Source organism: Bubalus kerabau, chromosome 1, assembly GCF_029407905.1.
Source record: "Bubalus kerabau isolate K-KA32 ecotype Philippines breed swamp buffalo chromosome 1, PCC_UOA_SB_1v2, whole genome shotgun sequence".
NCBI lineage: Eukaryota > Metazoa > Chordata > Mammalia > Artiodactyla > Bovidae > Bubalus > Bubalus kerabau.
Genome location: NC_073624.1, coordinates 32,885,086 through 32,905,987, shown reverse-complemented (window position 1 = coordinate 32,905,987; position 20,902 = coordinate 32,885,086). Strand labels below are relative to the sequence as shown.

At 37.6% G+C, this 20,902-nt stretch overlaps 1 protein-coding gene across 1 annotated transcript in view; it reads right to left on the bottom strand.

Moving 5' to 3' along the window:
- LOC129645969 (solute carrier organic anion transporter family member 1B3-like) overlaps nt 1–5,386 on the bottom strand; it is an 80,249-nt gene extending 74,863 nt beyond the window's left edge. Inside the window, exons 1-2 of the mRNA XM_055571570.1 lie at nt 5,265–5,386; nt 2,342–2,493 (exon numbers count right to left, since the gene is read on the bottom strand). Coding sequence (XP_055427545.1) covers nt 2,342–2,431 — 90 coding nt within the window. The 5' untranslated portion in view covers nt 2,432–2,493; nt 5,265–5,386. The remainder of the gene's footprint in view (nt 1–2,341; nt 2,494–5,264) is intronic.
- Between the last annotated feature and the right edge of the window lie 15,516 nt (nt 5,387–20,902).

The window sequence follows — 20,902 nt, the reverse complement described above, 5'->3', positions numbered from 1 at the left end:
TCCCTGGTGGTACAGTGGATAAGAACCCTGCCAGTGCAGGGCACACAGGTTCAGTCCCTGGTCTGGGAATGTTCCACATGCCATGGAGCAACTAAGCCCATGCACCACAACTACTGAAGCCCATACACCTAGAGCTCTGCAACAAGGGAAGCCACCACATTGAGAAGCTCCATCTGCCATAACTAGAGAAAGTCTGCATAGCCAGTGTTCAGTTCAGTTCAGTCGCTCAGTTGTATCTGACTCTTTGCGACCTCAAGGACTGCAGTGCACCAGGCCTCCCTATCAATCACCAACTCCCAGAGTTTATTCAAACTCATGTCCATTGAGTTGGAGATCCAACCACCTCATCCTCTGTTGTCCCCTGTTCCCACCATCAATCTTTCCCAGCATCAGGGTCTTTTCCAGTGAGTCAGTTCTTTGCATCAGGTGGCCAAAGTATTGGAGCTTCAGCTTCAGCATCAGTCCTCCCAATGGATATTCAGACTGATTTCCTTTAGGATGGACTGGTTGGATCATTACACATCCAGTGTAACCAAAATGAAAACAAAAAATAAAACACTGGTATAGTGTCTTGCATAACAGTAAGTGCTCAATAGACTATTATTGTGATTGTTTCTCTGGTCTTTATTATTGGACTGCAATTAACATATTTTATATACACTGATGACTTGCTAACTTGAAGCTTTTCTATAAATATGCTTCAAGAGACTACACAGGCAACTTTATTTGCTTTAGCTAGTTTGTCATCATCTTGAATACATGTACAAATGAAATCACTATAACTGCCCATGTTTAAAAGCAAAATAATCCAGCACATCATACTACCCCTAGACAATAGAATTGTTCCAAATGCATTAGCCCAGTAGCTTCTCCTGGTGACTGCTTCTTGGCTTAAATATTACTTAAATATTTCATCAGAATAGACTTTACCAGTAATCTCTGAAAAACAAACAGACCTTATGTTCCCTGGACAAAGTTAAAAAAGACTTTATATAACACGATTGCAATTGAGTTTAATCTCTGGTCTTTATTCAACTAGATAAACTATAAATTTGAGGAAAACATTTTAAATAATGATCAACGTCAGCCCTGGTTGAGTTTTGATTTCTTCTAGTCTTCTCTGCATGTGTGCGTGCTCAGTCATGTCTGACTCTGCGACACTTGGACCATAGCCTACTAGGCTCCTCTCTCATGTGATTCTCCAGACAGGAGTACTGGAGTGGGTTGCCATGCTCTCCTCCAGGGGATCTTCCTGACCCAGGGATCAAATCCGCATCTCTTATGTCTCCTACATTGGCAGGCAGGTTCTGTATTACCACTAGCATCACCTGGGAAGCCCTATGAGGGTTTAAAGGCTTTATTACCGTATGTAAAATAGATAGCAATGGGAATTTGCTGTATGGCTCAGGAAACTCAAAGAGGGCCTCTGTATCAACCTAGAGGGGTGGGATGGGGAGGGAGGTGGGAGGGAATTCAAAAGGGAGGGAATATGTATACCTATGGCTGATTCATTTTGAAGTTTGACAGAAAACAACAAAATTCTGTAAAGCAATTATTCTTCATTAAAAAAATAAATTTATGAAAAGGCTTTGATTCAAGAGTTTTCCATTTACAATCTAGATGGCTTCATGCAAACTTCTCAATTTCCGTTAGTCTTGATTTCCTTAATACTGTGCCCAAGGATTGCTTTTCCCTGTCTGTGAAAATCCCAATACAGTCTATATCATTCAGTGTTTCATGGTTTTATGACAAAAGCAAGAGACAGGATTATCACTTTTACCCATTGCATACGGAAAAATTAACTGACCATCCCAAGTCATCAACTAGGCTTTTGGGCCAGGTGTTTTAGTTATAACAGATCTCTTTTCCATCACACTATATTATTTAAATTAATAGAATAAAATGCTATTTTCTTTTTAAAAAATTAAATAGATCAAGACCACAAAGTGATTCACAAGACTGATAAATCTTCTCTGTCAATAGGTCAAATACAAGATTTTTTAAAAAACATATTATCCATTATACAAAGACTACTTTTATTTGAATCATATTTTTTGTAAGTACCTTTTGTTCCATCAAGAATGAAGAGAGGATTCCAAAATCTTTCTAAATTTTCAACATTAATAGATTCTAAGCCAGAAATGTCACTAAAGAAATACTTTTTCTGATTTAAAGACTGATGTATACCAAGATAAGTATCATTCTGTATTTTAATGTATGCTTCTTTCAAAAACTCTAATTTGAAATATAAATGTTCTTTTAAAAAAACTGGATGCCTTTTCTTGAAATAAAAATTCCCCCTTTTACTTATTTTAGTTTGAAAATATAAAACTCATTCCACCTTGAATCCATTGCAGCAGTTTCTAGTTTTCTTTTTCTCAGAAGGTTGTGCCTCTGCTGTCTTATCTGAATGATGATTTTGGTCCATCATTGAACTGCATATATCATGTGAATGTTTCCAGTTGTTGTTGATGTTTAGTTCAAAGTGATCACCTTTTGAGAGAGAAAAAGTGTTTTATTTCACGTTAACAATTCAGAAATGAAAAAAACCTCAAGGTCAACATCCATCAATCAATAATTCCACAAATATTCATGTAGGATTTATTATGTCCTGATGAGGCAGAAATGCTAGACAGTCTAAGACTCTGAGACCTTGGTTCTTTTTAATTTCATTTTTTTTTTTCTCTTCCCAAGTAAGCATCTCACTCTTTGTTCCAATTACGACGCATCAGAGGAATACCTCCCTGGTCTGGAGGGTCATAAAACATTCAGACCAAGGATAAGACAATCATTACTTGCTGTCCAGTTTATCAAGGGGAAAACGAAACAAAACAAACAAAACACCAAACTCTAAGAAGATCATTAACTTTTAAACATACCTTTGGTTCCTAAATAATGGTCTGGGGTCTTTTTTTTTTTTGGTCTGGGGTCTTAAGAGGGGGTTGAGGGATGGCATCACAATGTCTAGAGAAACTGAGAAATGGGGGATCCAAAAAAGCCATAAAAATGACAATCTGGACTTTGTGATACTCAAACTGATTGGTCAAAAATGATGTATATTAAAGTCACCAGCCAACCAAAGATATACAGTTTGATACTAGTAAAGATATAAAACTGCTGCAATCCCTGCCTTCTGGGGGCTCTTCACCCCCTCTCAGTGTCTAGGCTGTGAGCTTTGTATCTCTATCCTTTAAGATAAACTTTGCCTGTGTGAGTGTTTGCAAGTTTGCAGATTTCATTCTTCTGCTCCATGAACAGAACTCGGGTTTCACATTTCACTGAGTACTGAAACACAAAATGAAGGGGAAACACACACACACACACACACACACACAAATTTCTAGTTTCAGTGAGATTATAATTTAGGAAGATAAATTTATAGAGGGAAGCTTGAATTAACAAATAAGGTAACATAGAGTCACACACTAGATTAGATTAAATAAATTATTAGCAATTATCTATTAGAAATAAAATTTGGGGATTTTCCTGATGGTACAGTGGATAGGAATCTGCCTGCCAATGCAGAGGACATGGGATCGATCCCTGGTCCAGGAAGAGTCCACATACTACAGAGGAACTAAGCCCACACTGCAACTATTGAGCCTGTGTTCTAGAGCCCTCGAGCTGCAACTACTGAGCCCCTAGGAAGAATAGTCCCTACTTACCACAACTAGAGAAAATCTGTTTACAGCACAACCAAATAAATAAATAAATTTTTTTTAAAAGAGAAAGAAAGAAAATTTTGTTACATTTTCTGCATATCTACATTACAAGATCTAGGAAGACAAACATGCTTAATTCATCTTTGCGTACTCAGTTGTGTCCGACTCTTCACAACCCTATAGACTGTAGCCCACCAGGCTCCTCTGTCGATGGAATTGTCTGTGAAGAATACTGGAGTGGGTTGCCATTTCCTTCTCCAGGGGATCTTCCCAATCTGGGGATCAAACCCACATCTCTTGCCTCTCCTGCACTGGCAGGCAGATTCTTTACCACTGAGCCACCTGAGAAGCCCTTAATTCATCTTTATGTCTTTACAAAGTGTCAAATGCTGCCTTCCACATAGTAGGTAGTCAAAATGAGCAGAAAAAACAATGCAATGAATTATAATTAGAATGGCCTAATATGATTTCATAGAGAAAATACCTGTGGAACTAGGCTGGAAAAGCAGGTAGAGTTTGGACTTGTTAAAAAGAGCTTAGTGTACTCTAAGCACCTCTCAGAGAGACTATGGTCATGCCTGACCTCACCATAACCACAATTCCACTTTATTTTAATTAATTAAACAGAATCATTCCAACTACTTTCCCAGACAGACTACTTGTCCTCACCTTTCTCCTACATATTGGGAAAAATATCCAGATAAAAAAGTTGGAAATGTAGGCACTTTTACCTCATTTCTGGAAAAAGATTAAATTGTAATAAATCACTACAAATTAATTAAAAGAGTGGAATATCAATTCAGAGTTGACTCTAAACATCATGACATTTTAGTCTGACCTGTACTGGTGGTACTGAGAGGGGGGAAAAAAGGGAAAACAGCATTCACTAACTTCTTAGAGCTTTTACAAGTCTGTAAATAACTTAATAATTTTTAATTAAATAACCTTAACAATAATTATTAGGCTAGCCATCTTCCTGAATTGGAGAAGGGAACTGATATTTTTGAGTCCATAATTTGTGCCAGGAACTGGGCTGAGCAGAATTTTTTTCATTGAATCAGAGACAAAATAATCTTGAAGACCTATTTTCTCCCCCTTGAGTCAAACTTGAGTTGAAACAAGTAACATCGAGGTAGGTAAGTAGCTTTGAGACACATCCCATTTCTCAATGCTTGCCAGCTAACACTTCAACCCACATTATCCAGTTGGAATCAAAGAAACCAAGAGCAAGTTTAATAATTCTATATAGTCAGTGATAATAATTGCCTTGGAGCATGTTTTGAGAAGATAACTGGAGGTTCATTTTTTCAGACTTAAAGTTCCACTTGGATAGAAAGTAATAGGAATGGGATTTCAGACTTTATTGTTAAATTATCAATGTCTGATTTTCTGTCTTTTATTTTCAAAAACACAAGCCTGAGGCTCAGCTACCTCTAGAAGATAGGTTTTAAGGGCTTGGAATATAAGCATGTAGAAGACACACAGCATAAAATGTGTAATATTTATCATGTCCATAAAAACAATTTTTATCCTTGAAAGTTGTGGAAGTTTCTCACATAAGAGAAACACTGAAGTTTGAGAATTTCAAAGGTTCTTTCTTACCTGGACTTAGGATCCCACAGCAAAAACCACAGGTCTATCCCTTTATCTGTTGTCAGAGTCTCTTGCTAAATAGTTAGCTGGGTTATTTCTTTTTTCAGTCCAATGATGATTAACTATCTTATTAGGTCATTGTCCTAGGAAAATAGAAGAAAATTGACCACTTATTATAAGAATCTTCACTGCATACTTATATTTTAAAAATTGTGTTAATAATGTCTCAGAACTTACAAAATATTTGTATATAAAAGTTCAAAAGTTAAGCTTTATTTCTGAGAAGAATTTATATTTGCTTACTCAGTTTGCATATTTTTCTTTAAAAATACAAATACAACAGATTATCTAAAGTATTAAAACTCTTCCATATAAAGAAGACTACAAGGCAATTTTTAAAACTTGTCTATAGATTGCTTTAATATTCAAAGGATCAAATACACTATTTTGTTTGATTCTTTTTGTTGTGAAAATTGCTCGGTTGTGTCCCACTATCTGCAACCTCATGGACTGTAACCCGCCAGGCTCCTCTGTTCATAGAATTCTCCAGGCAAGACTACTGGAGTGGGTTGCCATTCCCTTCTCCAGCGTATGTTCCTGATTCATGTATCAAACTCAGGTTTCCTGCATTGCAGGTAGATTCTTTACCAACTGAGCCTCCAGGAAGCTCCCTTTTGTTTGGTACTTGGGTGCAATTCTAACATGATGAGTCCGGATACCAGATGTCCCATATGGAATAGTAAAAGTGCCAATTTATTACAAGATAGATTTTCTAAATGACAAAATTTTTTAAAGATGATGGAAGTCAAGACTACTTTGCATGATAGATTTCTTATATCAATGTCTGCAGAAAGATAGATCATGATTTCTATTAACCTGATTTTTAGAGAAGGGGAGAGCTTGATCCAGTTGCAAGTTTTCTTGCAAAAGTATGAAGTTTCATGCTCTCATTATTTCATTCACTCACTCGAACACTTTTGAATCCCTATTATACCTCTTTACCCCAGTCATTGGACTCTGTTCTGGAGGTGTACAGAAGTTAAGTAAAAGTGAAAGTGTTAGTCACTCAGTTGTGTCCAACTCTTTGAGACCTCATGGACTGTAGCCCGCCGGGCTCCTCTGTCTATGGGATTTCCCAGGCAAGAATATTGAAGTGGGTAGCCATTCCCTTCTCCAGGGGATCTTCCTAATCCAGGGATCAGACCCAGGTCTCTTTCACACGTAATGATGTAAGTGTCAACTTAAAAAATTGTCACAGTCTAAAAGTTGAGTGCTATGCTTTATTTGGTGGGAATTTTTAGGACTTCAAACATGAGATGGTGACTGTAGCCATGAAATTAAAAGACACTTGCTCCTTGGAAGAAAAGCGGTGACAAACCTAGATAGCATATTAAAAAGCAGAAAATCACTTTGCCGACAAAGGTTCCATTTAGTCAAAGCTATTATTTTTCCAGTAGTCATGTACGAATGTGAGAGCTGTACCATAAAGAAGGTTGAGTGCCGAAGAACTGATGCTTCCAAACTGTGGTGCTGGAGAAGACTCTTGAGAGTTCCTTGGATAGCAAGAAGATCAAACTTGTCAACCCTGAATATTCATGGGAAGGACCGATGCTGAAGCTGAAGGTCCAGTACTTTGGCCACCTGATACAGTTAACAGATTCATTGGAAAAGACCCTGATGCTGGGAAAGACTGAGGGCAAGAGGAGAAGGGGAGACAGAGGATGAGATGGTTGGATGGCTTCACTGACTCAATAGACATGAGTTTGAGCAAACTCTGGGAGACAGTGAAGGTCAGAGAAGCCTGGAGTGCTACAGTTCATGGTGTCACACAGAATCAGGCATGACTTAACTTCTGAACAACAACAACAAGCCCAGGAGACAGCATCTCATGTAACCTTGAGAGAATTGCTCTGAGGAGGCAGGGGGAGGAGTCAGGTTATAGAGAGGTTTGCAAGAAAGGACAGGTAGTATGAACATCCAAAGATTACTGTTAATAAAGGAAAGGCAGATATCTCAAGGAATTTAGTGCTTTTTTGTGTGTGGGAAGATACAAGAGTTTGGGCTCACTGAAATCGTTCCTCTTATATGCATCTCAGCTATCTGGGGCCAGTATCTGGTGTTTTCCACCCCTCCCCCCAGCTCCTCAGTGCTCACCTTAGGGAGTGACTAAGAGCTGCTTGATAGCAGGTATTGTTCTTCCTGGGCACCCTTGGGGCTCAGAAATTCACATTGGAGTGCCAGATTCATGGATGGCTGTGAAATTCTTATTTGTTGATATGACAGAAATACTCTATTTCTTATAAGTAAGATTCGTACCTTTCTTCTATCACATGAATAAATAATGTATATTATATATGTTTTATGCATGTATGTTATTTATTTATTATGCAGCATACTTAATATCATATATATAGAGAGATATGTGCATGTATATATATATATTTAGCTATTATATAGAGATAGCAATGTGAATGTATATGTATGTACATAGATATGCACATACACATGTGAATATATATATGCACATAATTATGTTGTAATATGAAGATGCATATGTAAAAATAATGTTATCCCTTATCACTTCTGCAGGATAATCTTTGATACTGCTGCAACAATATTTATTTAAACCCTGTATCTCAGTTATTTGATCGATTAGTTCTATCCAAGCTTATTCTTGGAACTGTTGGAACCATGGGAAGAACAAGAAAGTACAGACAGGAAAGGTTTAGGAAATCTCTATTTTCTCAATTAAAGATAACTGAACTGAACTGATCTGAGAAAAGAAGATTTGGGGCTGAGAAGATTAGGGTTCAGCCTCCCAAATATTCCTCAACAGAGTCAGCATCTATAGCAGTCGGGTCCCCACACCCAGGAGATTCTGATTCAGTTGACCAAAGATTACTATTTCTTAATAAGCACTCAAGTGACCTTTGGTGTGACACCGATTTTGAGAACCACTGTAGCAGAGCTGGAGGAATTGATTTTGTGTGCTTCCCTTTCATTCAGAGTTGGGGTACAGTTCAGGTGTTCCTATGCTAATGATTTTCTCTCTAAATTTCTGTTCTACTCTAGTCGCACCATCTTGTTTTGAGACAATTGTACAAAGAATGAAGGTAAAACAGTACAGGTTAACTAGACCCTTTCTAATCTAATCCAATCTCTGGTGAAATTCTGGAGTGTTTCCAGAGATCAAAGAACATTTGCTCTTTTTCTTGTGTGACTGTTTAAGCACTTAGACCATTTTCTTTGCGTGACTTGTGGAAGAATAAAAGTGGTCAGAGGAAAGACATTGCAACAGTTCTTTTAAGATCAATACTATGCTAACCTCCATAGGTCAATAGAATTGCAAAATTTCCTAAAAATAACCTTATTGATATTTACTGCAGACTTAATCACCCCAGTTCTGATGATATATTATGGTCTTTGAAATCTGATAGATTTTGATGCCAATGTGTCTCTGCCACCTGTTAGCAGTATGAACTCAAGTAGGTTATCTAAACTTTTCTGAGCAATAATATCTGCATCTATAAAGTAGGAAGACAATACTTGGATTAAGGGTTAAATAATATACATAAAGTGCTTTGCACAGTACTTGACAAATTATTGATTCAATACTTAAGATTCATTGTACTACATTAATGTATTATAAATATTTAAAGCAATTGCTTCATATGAAATGAATAAAAATTAAATCTCTAAGACAGACCCCCAGCAGTTTTTTTTTTTTCCCAGAAGCTTTTTATTTCCAAAGTGCTCAGATGTGTCCACAGGCATTATTGAGTGGGGAGACTTCAGGCTCAAAGCCAACCTGCAGTAGCCTACTCCAAATTTCTCTTGGCAATGGTCAAGAGGTTGTTCTGTAACACAATATTATAAATCAATTATACTCCAATAAAAGTTAATTTAAAAAAAGAAGTCGGGACTTCCTTGGCAGTCCAGTGGCTAAGGCTCTGTTCTCCCAGTGCAGGGGGCATAGGTTTGATCCCTTGTCAGGGAACTAAGATTGTGCATGCTGCCCCAAATTCTGAAAGCTTCTCAGCATGACCAAAAAAAGAAAGGAAAATAGTGGAAAAAGCATTTTAGTAAAAAGTGGGAAGCACTAGGAGGCTGCAGACTCCTGGAAAGAACTCCCATCTTTCTACCCCTGAAAGCCCTGGCATCATCATGATTGATCTTACTGTGGCCATCATCTCTCTTATGTTGATCACCACCATGAGAAGCAAGGGATTCCCTGATCATGCTTGTCAGGGCCATTCTAATTCCCATATGGCTCTGCACACTCTGGTATTTGTCCCTCATCTCCTATCTCTCTCTCAGTCCTGAAATGAGATCGTTCTCTTGAGATTTTTTTTGGAACTCATAAGTAATCGCAAGTATAATTCCCTTTACTTTCAGCCTCTTTCCTGACACATTTTGCCTCACATTCTTGCTCTCACTTAAACTTGGCCTTTCCCTGAAGACACTGCCTCTCTGGCTGCTGCGATCAATGCTAGATGCATTGTTCTCTATTTTATACCACATCAGAAGCACTGGTTTCTGATCTGCCTTACTTTGCTGCTGCTGCTTCTTCTTCTTTTTTTTTTTTTTTTAAGGATTTTTGGGATGTGGACTATTTTAAAATTCTTTATTGGATTTGTTACAATATTGCCTTTGTTTTATGTTTTCATTTTTTGGTGGGGCTGCGAGGCATGTGGAATCTTAGCTCCCCAATGAGGGATTGAACCTACACCCGCTGTCTTGGAAGGTGAAATCTTAACCACTGGACTTCAAGGGAAGGCTCTCCTTTCTGTTATTAAACCTTCTCCTTTCTGAACCCATCGTTATGAATCTCCTATTTAAAGACCATCACTTCTTCATGGTGGAATCATCCACCGCTCCTTGAGTCGCTCCTACCTCTTCCATGAGTTTCAGCTCTTGGTTCAAAGCCAATCTCTCAAAGTCTCCCTGCTGTCATAATTATTGGTAATGTCAATGGTTGTCAGGGAATGTTTAACAATTGGATTCCTGTGTGCTGTTTCCTATCTCTCTTGAGCCCTCTGTTCCTTATCAGTTCCTGATAGAAGCAAGCAGAGTGGCAAGCCACTTCCAGGACTGAGATCAAAAAAAGGGGATTCTTGCATAGGATTTCCTTCGTTAGCTTTTCCATATGGTGAAAGGGATTATTTATGACCCTCTTGATATGGATTGCCTTTTGGCCTTATGGCCTCTATTGCTCCTTGTTTCCTTGGTAACTTGTAAAGTCTGGTCTTTTGATCTTTATCTGAAGAAGCTACCTTGTAATATGGTATATATTACTCACACAGAATTCAATAAAGCACCCTTGTTCCACCAGAGACTTGGGTCCTGGTGTCCTTCCTTCTCTCTCTCTCTCTCTCTCTCTCTCTATTTTTCTTTCTTTCTTTCACTTTCTTATCGTCGACTCCGGACCACCAGGTTCCGGTCCATTAAAGGATCCCAACAAGTGGTCATAAAGAGAATCCTTCTAATCCTTCCACTTCATAATTTTTCAACTTTCTCTTCTCTAATGGTCTTTCTTCTGTCCACTCCAATGGACATATCCTAGGCTCTGTCATATCAAAACTGCAACTTCTCCCTACTGCCAGCTACAAGGATTGGATCTCTACTGTCTATGTTGCCAGCTCACAAATTGTAGTACTCTGGATGCAACAGTACTTTCTAATGACCAGGACCTATCTGACTACTGATGGATTCTACCAGAGATTTCACTGTGCAGTATTTCATGTCGCCATTTCCCTCTGTATCTGGGTTAAATTTAATGGTCACGGTAATCACTTTCATCCATATATCTTCAAGTTATTTATGACCTTGGTATCATTTTAATTGCTTGACGAAACTACAACCTGGATTAAATACAACTCTCAGACAACTCTGTCCATTCATCCATGTTGCTGAACATGACTAAATGAAAATTCTCAACCATGTTGGCTTTAAATTTATGATCATGAAATTCAAGGGGCGTCTTTCTTGGGCTTAGGTATCATGCTGCATTTTCCCAATCCACATTTTGCCTTCTCAGTAACTATTTTGTGCTTTCATCTCTTTTCAAAACTCTAAGACATCCTTTCCTATCTCCACCTTCAAATGATGATGATTTCACTAACAAAAATGAAGAACAACTTGGGAGTTGGTGATGGACAGGGAAGCCTGGCGTGCTGCAGTCCAGGGGGTTGCAAAGAGTCGGACACAACTGAGTGACTGAACTGATTGAATGAAGAACAAAATTTCCCAAATCTCCTTTCAATGCATATATTAACCTGTAGCATCAGTACCACATATTCTGTCTTGATGAACTGTCTATGCTCTAGCTAAGACCAAGCTCCACTTGTCCACTTGTGCTTCCTCTGGTGTTTTCAAGAACCAATTTTTCCTTTCTAAAGAATTTTTCCCTTCAGCATATATACATGCCATCACTTTTCCATCTTCAAAAATCCCTCTTTCGATCCCATTCCCCTTCCAGGTATCACTTTATTTTTACATTTAAAAAAACTTCTCAAAAGCTTATCTATAATCACTGTCTTCTATTCCTTCCCTCACATTCTCCCTTGAGTACACTTCCGTCAAGTTTTTACCCCCAACTCTTCACTCAATTATTCTTGCCTAAGTTATAAATTACCTAAATGCTACATGTAATGGTCTTCGGCTGACTAGACCTATTAGCAGCATTTTTTCCAGAGTTGATTATTTCCTTCTCCTGAAAATACTTTTCAGGATACTATCTTTTGTGATTTCCCTCTCAACGTACTAGCTACTCCAATTCCACATTATTTACTGACTCCTTTATATACTTTGGCTTCTTAAAGTATTTCAGGGGACCTCCCTGGTAATCAAGTGGTTAAGACTTTGCCTTCCAATGTGGTGGGGAGCAAGTTCAATTACTGGTCAGAGATCGAAGATTCCACATGCTTTGGGGGCAAAAAACCAAAACATAAAAACAGCAGTATTGTACTAAATTCAAAAAAGACCTTAATTGTCCACATCAAAAAATCTTTAAAAAAACAATTGAAGTGCCTCAGGATTTAACTGCTCTATTTCAGTGCTCTCATTTTTCTCATGTCTTTAATGCTATCTCAGTTCAGTTCAGTCGCTTGGTTGTGTCCGACTCTTTGCGACCCCATGAACTGCAGCATGGCAGGCCTCTGTGTCCATCACCAACTCGCGGATTTTATCCAAACTCATGTCCATCGAGTCCGTGATGACATGCAGCCATCTCATCCTCTGTTGTCCCCTTCTCCTCCTGCCCCCAATCCCTGCCAGCATTAGGGTCTTTTCCAATGAGTCAGCTCTTCGTAAGATGTGGCCAAAGTATTGGAGTTTCAGCTTCAACATCAGTCCTTCCAATGAACACCCAGGACTGATCTGCTTTAACACGGATTGGTTGGATCTCCTTGCAGTCCAAGAGACTCTCAAGAGTCTTCTCCAACACCACAGTTCAAGAGCATCAATTCTTTGGTGCTCAGCTTTCTTCACAGTCCAACTCTCACATCCAAACATGACCACTGGAAAAACCATAGCCTTGACTAGACGGACCTTTGTTGGCAAAGTAATATCTCTGCTTTTCAATATGCTATCTAGGTTGGTCATAACTTTCCTTCCAAGGAGTAAGCATCTTTTAATTTCATGGCTGCAGTCACCATCTGCAGTGATTTTGGAGCTCAAAAAAATAAAGTCTGACACTGTTTCCCCATCTATTTGCCATGAAGTGATGGGACTGGATGCCATGATCTTCGTTTTCTGAATGTTGAGTTTTAAGCCAACTTTTTCACTCCCTTCTTTCACTTTCATCAAGAGGCTTTTGAGTTCCTCTTCACTTTCTGCCATAAGGGTGGTGTCATCTGCATATCTGAGGTTATTGATATTTCTCCCAGCAATCTTGATTCCAGCTTGTGCTTCTTCCAGCCCAGTGTTTCTCATGGTGTACTCTGCATATAAGTTAAATAAGTAAGGTGAAAATATATAGCCTTGATGTACTCCTTTCCCTATTTGGAACCAGTCTGTTGTTCCATGTCCAGTTCTAACTGCTGCTTCTTGACCTGCATACAGATTTCGCAGGAGGCATGTCAAGTGGTCTGATATTCCCATCTCTTTCAGAATTTTCCACAGTTTATAGTGATCCACACAGTCAAAGGCTTTGGGGTAGTCAATAAAGCAGAAATAGATGTTTTTCTGGAACTGTCTTGCTTTTTCGATGATCCAGTGGATGTTGGCAATTTGATCTCTGGTTCCTCTGCCTTTTCTAAAACCAGCTTGAACATCAGGAAGTTCACAGTTTACGTATTGCTGAATCCTGGCTTGGATAATTTTGAGCATTACTTTACTAGCGTGTGAGATGAGTGCAATTGTGTGGTAGTTTGAGCATTCTTTGGCATTGCCTTTCTTTGGGATTGGAATGAAAACTGACCTTTTCCAGTCCTGTGGCCACTGCTGAGTTTTCCAAATTTGCTGGCATATTGAGTGCGGCACTTTCACACCATCATCTTTCAGGATTTGAAATAACTAAACTGGAATTCCATCACCTCCACTAGCTTTGTTCCTAGTGATGCTTTCTAAAGCCCACTTGATTTCACATTTCAGGATGTCTGGTATGTTGCTAATTACCAACTTTTTATCTCTGATCAAGACTTCACTTCTGAGCTGTAGATATTCCCATTGCCTGCTCACCCTCCCTTTATAGCTGTCATAGACATCTTACACTTAGCATTTTCCAAGTTGTTCTCATCATTTTCCATTCCCAAACCTCATCTCCTGTATTATTCCCAATTCCAGGTGGCTCAGTGGTAAAGAACCCACCCGCCAATACAGGAGATGCAGGGGACACAAGTTCAATCCCTGGGTCAGGAAGATTCCCCTGTAGAAAGAAATGGAAACTCACTCCAGTATTCTTATCTGGAGAATCCCATGGACAAAGGAGGCTGGTGGGCTATAGTCCATAGCATCAGTGAGTGAGTGAGCATGCATTCATCTTTCTAGTTGCACACACACACATACTGGAATCATTCTTGACTCCTCTCTGATACCATATCAGGCTCTAATTTAAAAATATATCCTGAATCTGACTGTTTTCTTTTTTACCATCAGCAGTTATCACTTTGGTCCTGAATTACTGCAACACCCTTTACCTTTTATTAAAAGTTACCTTCTTTACACTCACCCTCCTCCCCCCTCTTTCCCAACCTCACTTCCCAGTGTAAACTTTAATACAGCAGCCTGAACCCTCATGCCAAAACAGGTCATCTTATGACACTGCTCTACCGAAATCCTCCAGTGGCTTCCTACCTTACTCAGCATAAAAATCCGAAGACTAGCCTCAAGGCTGTATAAGATAGAGATCCTATAGCCAGGATCTTTGTACTTTCTGTTGTTTTTGTCTAGAATGTTCTTCTCCAGATATCTGCCTCATCATCATCATGTTTCAATACCCATCTGAATGATACTTTCTCAGTGAAGTGTTCTCTGAAAATTATTTTAAATATTATCTCCTCTGACCTCAATATAGCTCCTCACTAATTTATTTTCTCTTATAATTCATCGTATTATGAATTTTAGTTTTTAGAGGTTAAATCTAGGATACGTATTCTCTTGGAGAAATGAGAAGGCTTTCCAAAGGTTATGCAAGCATAGATAATGTTTTAGAGAAAAATTAATGGCTTTATCGAAGGATATTGGATACAGAGTACACTGTTTCCTCAGTCACTCAGTCGTGTCTGACTCTTTGCGATCCCTTGGACTGTAGCCCCCCATAGACTCCTCTGTCCATGAAATTTTCCAGGCAAAAATACTGGAATCTGTTGCTGTTTCTTTCCCCAGGGGATCTTCCAACCCCAGGATCGAACCTGAGTCTGTTTTGTCTCCTGCATTGGCAGGTGGCTTCTTTATGATTGCGCCACCCAGGAAGCCCACATAGTACACTATACATTTGCAAATATAATTTAATATTTTGACATATGTTTTCAATGATGAGACCAAAATAATGAACATAAAGTCACTCCCAGAAATTTTCTTCTACCTCCTCTAGTATTCCCCAACCTAGACCAAGCCACTGATGCACTTCCAGCTCTACAGATTAATTTATATTTTATAGAATTTTATACTAATGTTGTCAAATTGTATGTAGTACTTTTTGACTGACTTCTTTCATTCATCATAATTATTGTGAAATTCAACCATGTTATGTATATCAATAGACTCATTCCTTTCAGTGCTAATTAGTAGTCTAATATATGGGTATGTCACAATTTATCTACTCACCTGGTTAATAAAAATTTGAGTTGTTTTCAGTTTTTGGCTAGTACAAATAAAAGTCCTATGAATATTCATTTACATGTATTTTTGTGTACATATGCTTTCATTTCTCCTAAAAAATACCTAGCTGTGGAATGTCTGGCTCATATGGGAGATTTGTGCTTAAGTTTTTAAGAAATTGTTAAACTGCTTTCTAACACAGTTGTATCATTTTGCATTCCCATCAGCAGTGTATAAGAGTTTCAGTTCCTCCATATCCTCACTAATGTTGGTATGAACAGTCTTTTTAATTTTAGTCCTTTTAGTAGATGTGTAGTGATATCTAATAGTGGTTTTAATTTACATTTCCTTAATATTAAATGATGCTGAACATCTTATGTATTTACTTCCTGTCCATCTCCCTAAATATATTTTCGCTTTTTCTTTTACTTTTGTCTTGTGAAATGTCTGCTCAAATCTCTCACCCTGTTTTGACTGGAGTCTTTGTCCTCTTATTATTGAATTGTAAGCGTTCTTTACATGTTTTCAAAGAAGGCCTTTCTTGGATAATTGTTTGCAAAGACTTTCAAGAGCAAACATTTAAAATTTGATAGAGTCCAATTTATTTTTTCTTTTCAGTTTGTGCTTTTGTGTTCTACATGAGAAATCTTTACCAAAATCAAGGCCAATGAAATTGTCTCATTCTGTTCTAGAGATTTTATATTTTTAGTATTATATTTATGTCTGCATTCCATTTTGCATTAATTTTAGTATAAGTTGTGAGGCAAGGGTCAAGATTAATTAATTTGTCTATTATTATCTAATTTATTTAGCATTGTTTGTTAAAAAGGTTATTTTTCTCCTATTGACTTAGAATGTAAAATATCAGTTGAATTATAAATGTGTTGGTCTAGATCCAGACTCTTTATTCTATTCCACTAATTAATATGTCTATTTACACAGCAATAACATAGTATCTTATTTACTATAGCTTCACAAGAAGTCCTGAAATGAAATAATTTAAGTCTTCCCACTTTGTTCTTCTTCAACAATGTTGTGGCTATTCTAGGTCCTTGGCATTTCCATATAAAATTTTTAATCTGCTTGTCAATTTCTGAAAAAAAAATCTCTGCTGGAATTTTGGGATTGCAGTCATGCTACAGATAAGTTTTGGTATAAATGGTATCTTAGCAATATTGAGTCATACAATTCATGAACATGGTACACGCTCCTTTGTTTAAATCTTGTTTAATTTCAGCTCAGATGGTAGTTTTCAGTGTATTGGTCTGTCACATTTTGTCAAAATTTTTAAGCATTTCATAATTTATACTATTATTGTTTTATTTTAATTTCAATTTCTGACTCTTCAGTACCATTATATAGAAATAAAATTGATTTCTGTTTATTGGAATTGTATCCTGAAACCCTACCCAACTCATTTTTTAGTTCTAGTGGATTTTTAAAAAATATATGTTTCTTAGGATTTTAAATATAGGTTATCATGGTCTGTGCAAATAAAGACACTTGTACTTCTTTTCTCCTTTCCAATTTGGATCCTTTTCCTCCTCTTCCTTAGTGTACTGACTAGGACTTCCAGTCCCCTCTCTAGGCTAATCTATCACAAAATAAAAGTGGTGAGAGCAAGCATCCTTGCTTTGTTCCCGACATTATGGGATAGTGTTTTTCACAATTAAGTATGATTCTAGCTGTAGGTCTTTTTCAGTTCAGTTCAGTCACTCAGTCGTGTCCGACTCTGCAACCCCATGAATTGCAGCACGCCAGGCCTCCCTGTCCATCATCAACTCCCGGAGTTCACCCAAACTCATGTCCATCGAGTCTGTGATGCCATCCAGCCATCTCATCCTCTGTCGTCCCCTTCTTCTCCTGCCCCCAATCCCTCCCAGCATCAGAGTCTTTTCCAATGAGTCAACTCTTCGCATGAGGTGGCCAAAGTACTGGAGTTTCAGCTTTAGCATCATTCCTTCCAAAGAAATCCAGATGTTGGTTAAGAAAAGTTTTGTTATTTCTATTTTTTTCTGAATTAAATCATTAAAAATGGCTTAACATTCAAAGTCATTCAAGGTAACTCACTGCATCAGTAGGCTAAAGAGAAAAAAAAAATCTCTTAAACATATATTATTTCAAAAGATGCAGAAAAAGCATTTGATGAAATTCTTCATTCCTTTATGATAAAAAATCTTAGCAAACTATGACTAGAATTTTCTTAAGATAACATAGAGCATCTACCAGAGTACCTATCTACTTCGTTATTTTTTTATTGGTACTGATGGATAGGGAGAAAATAGGGGATCCAACAAATTGGAAGTCCAATGAGTTAGGAGAAAAGATACCTGAGAGAATTTGAGGGAATGAGATGAAGGTAAAATGTGGAAATCTAAATATATTATTTTAGAGCATTTCCAGATGATGACAAATACCAGAAAATGGCTACAGGATGGGTTTACTGAAGTGGAATAGAGGTGTGTATTTTCTCACTGATCAAAAAGGCATAGAAATTCTACTCAAAACAACATAGATATCATTTTTACCTATTATATTGGTAAAAATCTGAAAGATTGAATGCAACCCATATTGATGAAGATGTGGGAAAACAGGCATTTGCCCACATTCCAGCTGAAGTGCAAATCATATACAGCCCTTTTGGAAAGTGAACTGTCAGTATTTATTAAAATTTTAAATGTTTTTAAAATTAAAAAAAAATTTTAATTTTAAAAATTAAAAAAAAAAAAATTCTACTCAAGGCTGTGTTGTGCCTTCAAGGTAGCACTGAACAAATTTCCTTCTGTGATGATGAAAATGTTCATAAGTGGATTCTCAAAAGCAGCAACATTAGCTACACATGGCTATTTAGCACTTCAAAGATGACTTGTGAGAACAAGAAACTGAGTTTTTAATTTTATTTAATTCAGATTTAAATTGCCACATATATCTAGTAGCTACTTTATTGGATAGCATAATTTCAGGGTATCAATCTGTACCTTTTTGGAGCAGAGGAAGAATGACCTTTTACTGAGAATATCACAAAATCTCACTTAAAACATTACCTTCACTTAATTCTTTCCAAGGATTGAACTGCCAAATCATAAGGCTATCAATAAACAGAGAAGATAGGCAATACTCTACTACGTCTATTTTCATGTATGGTTTACCTCTTTCTCCTCTCTTCTCTCCTTTTCATATCCTGCTATCTCAAGATTAAGGATCAAGCACAATATCAGATATTGTAATCCTTCAATACATGACAGCTATTATGATAGTCTTTTTCTATTTATAAACAATACTATAATGAACATCTTTAATGTAAATATTTGAATATGTCTATGATTATTTCTACAGGGTACAATCTTAGTACCAAAATTACTGATTCAGAGAGTGTAAGCTTTTAAAAACTCACTTTTCAAATTGCTTTCCAGATAGATTCTATCAATAGTGGACCCTCCATATATATTGCACCTCTCATTTCATATCCATCAGTCATATATGGTTTATGTCTTAGAATATAGATGCAAAATGCAAACTCACTGTTTTTTCATTTTGCATTTTTTGATCATGAACCATATTTATGCTAATTCCATAGGATCTTATGATCAAGTCCTCTAACATTTTATATGACACAGATATTACTTCCTTTGTCTGTTTTTAGTTTACTTTGGCTTAAACTCAGAAAAATATTTTTTCATTCTCAAATGGCAAAAAAGTGTTCTCTTGAACTCTACTGGTATAGCATTTCTTTCACTGTAATAGGAATACTAGTCATAAAATAAACATTTTTTTTAATCTGGAAATTCTAACTTTTCTAGATAATTCTCAGTTTGTTTGCTCTCCTGCGATATATTATAAAAAATACCAGTCACAATTCCCAACAGTGTCTCTGCAACAACAGGATTCTCCTATTCTCAACTCCTGCTAATCCTGAAATTCCAGTTATGCCTTGACTTCCTTGAATCATCTTGTCCATTTCCCTCAGGCCTCTCTACGTATGTCGTGTTCCATGGACTTCCTTGTGGCTTCCAACGTCCTCTTAGATATCTGTAGCCATCTAACAATATTCATAACACAACACACTGAATTATTTAATCAATCACTCTAGAAGCTAATACTAGAGACAGCTGGTAGGTTTTGGAGTAAGAAGCACTAGGTAGATAGGAGCTGACATGGCTACAAGTCAGAAGCAAATACAAAGATCCAATTGGAAATTACCTGTGCAGTACTGATGTTTGTGAAATTCTCCCGCCAGTAGGTGGAAGCAGACTCCTGTCTGTAAAAAGTGATCCTATGAACAACTCTCATATCTGAGCCATTGTTTACCACTTTGCAGTAAAAGCAGCTTTTCTTCTCCAAGAATCTGCCCTTTCTTGGGTAATATTTATGCAGTCAGTAATCCTTATTAAAAGAAGATTAGGAGCCTTCATGAATTTAACCCATGCCTAGTATATTAAAATATTTTTCCATGCAAGTTCAGGTTAGGCAAAGCAAACATAACAAAAGAGTAAAATCTCATCTGTTGTTGGTGTTTAGCTGCTCAGTCGTGTCTGACTGACTGTTTAGCAACCCCATGGATCTCTGTTCATGGGATTTCCCAGACAATAACACTGGAGTGGGTTGCCATTTCCATCTCCAGGGGATCTTCCTGACCCAGGGGTCCTGCACTGGCAGGCGAGTTCTTTATCACTGAGCCACCTGGGAAGCCCCACACATCATCTGAGTAGGTTTTTAATGCTAATAAATTGATCATGGGACATCCTAAATAAATTCTGTTCTTACCTCATTCTCCTAAGAAGACAGTGCTACTTGGCTTAGGCTCAGGAAGGGAGGATTAGACTCAAAAGGGCAAATCCACAGAGAAGGAAGTAAGTGGGAGGGCAAACATGATTTAGTAATGGGGATAATGTGACCCAAGCTCCATGAGGGCAAGGATATATCTACAATGTTGGCTTCAAAGGCTAACAAGTTCCAAATACCTAGTGGATACACATGAGATATTTGTTAGTAAAATGGTGAATGACTATAGAGAAGTTTGTATGGTGTCTCTTCTTAGGATTTGTTATCCCAGCAGAATCCCTTGTTAAATGTATGTAATGCATGAAAGAACATTGAAGGCCATTGGAGAATGATGATGGGTGAGGCTGAAGAATAGTCCTGAAAGATGTCTACACCCTAATCCCTCACCCCTGGGAGTATTAACTTACATGACAAAAGATGTTTTATTAGTTTAACTAAGGATCTTAACATGAGGAAAGCATCCTGGATAATCCAGATGGGTCCTGTGCAAGTGAAGTGCTCAGTTGTGTCTGACTCTTTGGGACCCCATGGACTGTAGCCTACCAGGCTCCTCCATCCATGGGATTTTCCAGGCAAGAGTACTGGAGTGGGGTGCCATTTCCTTC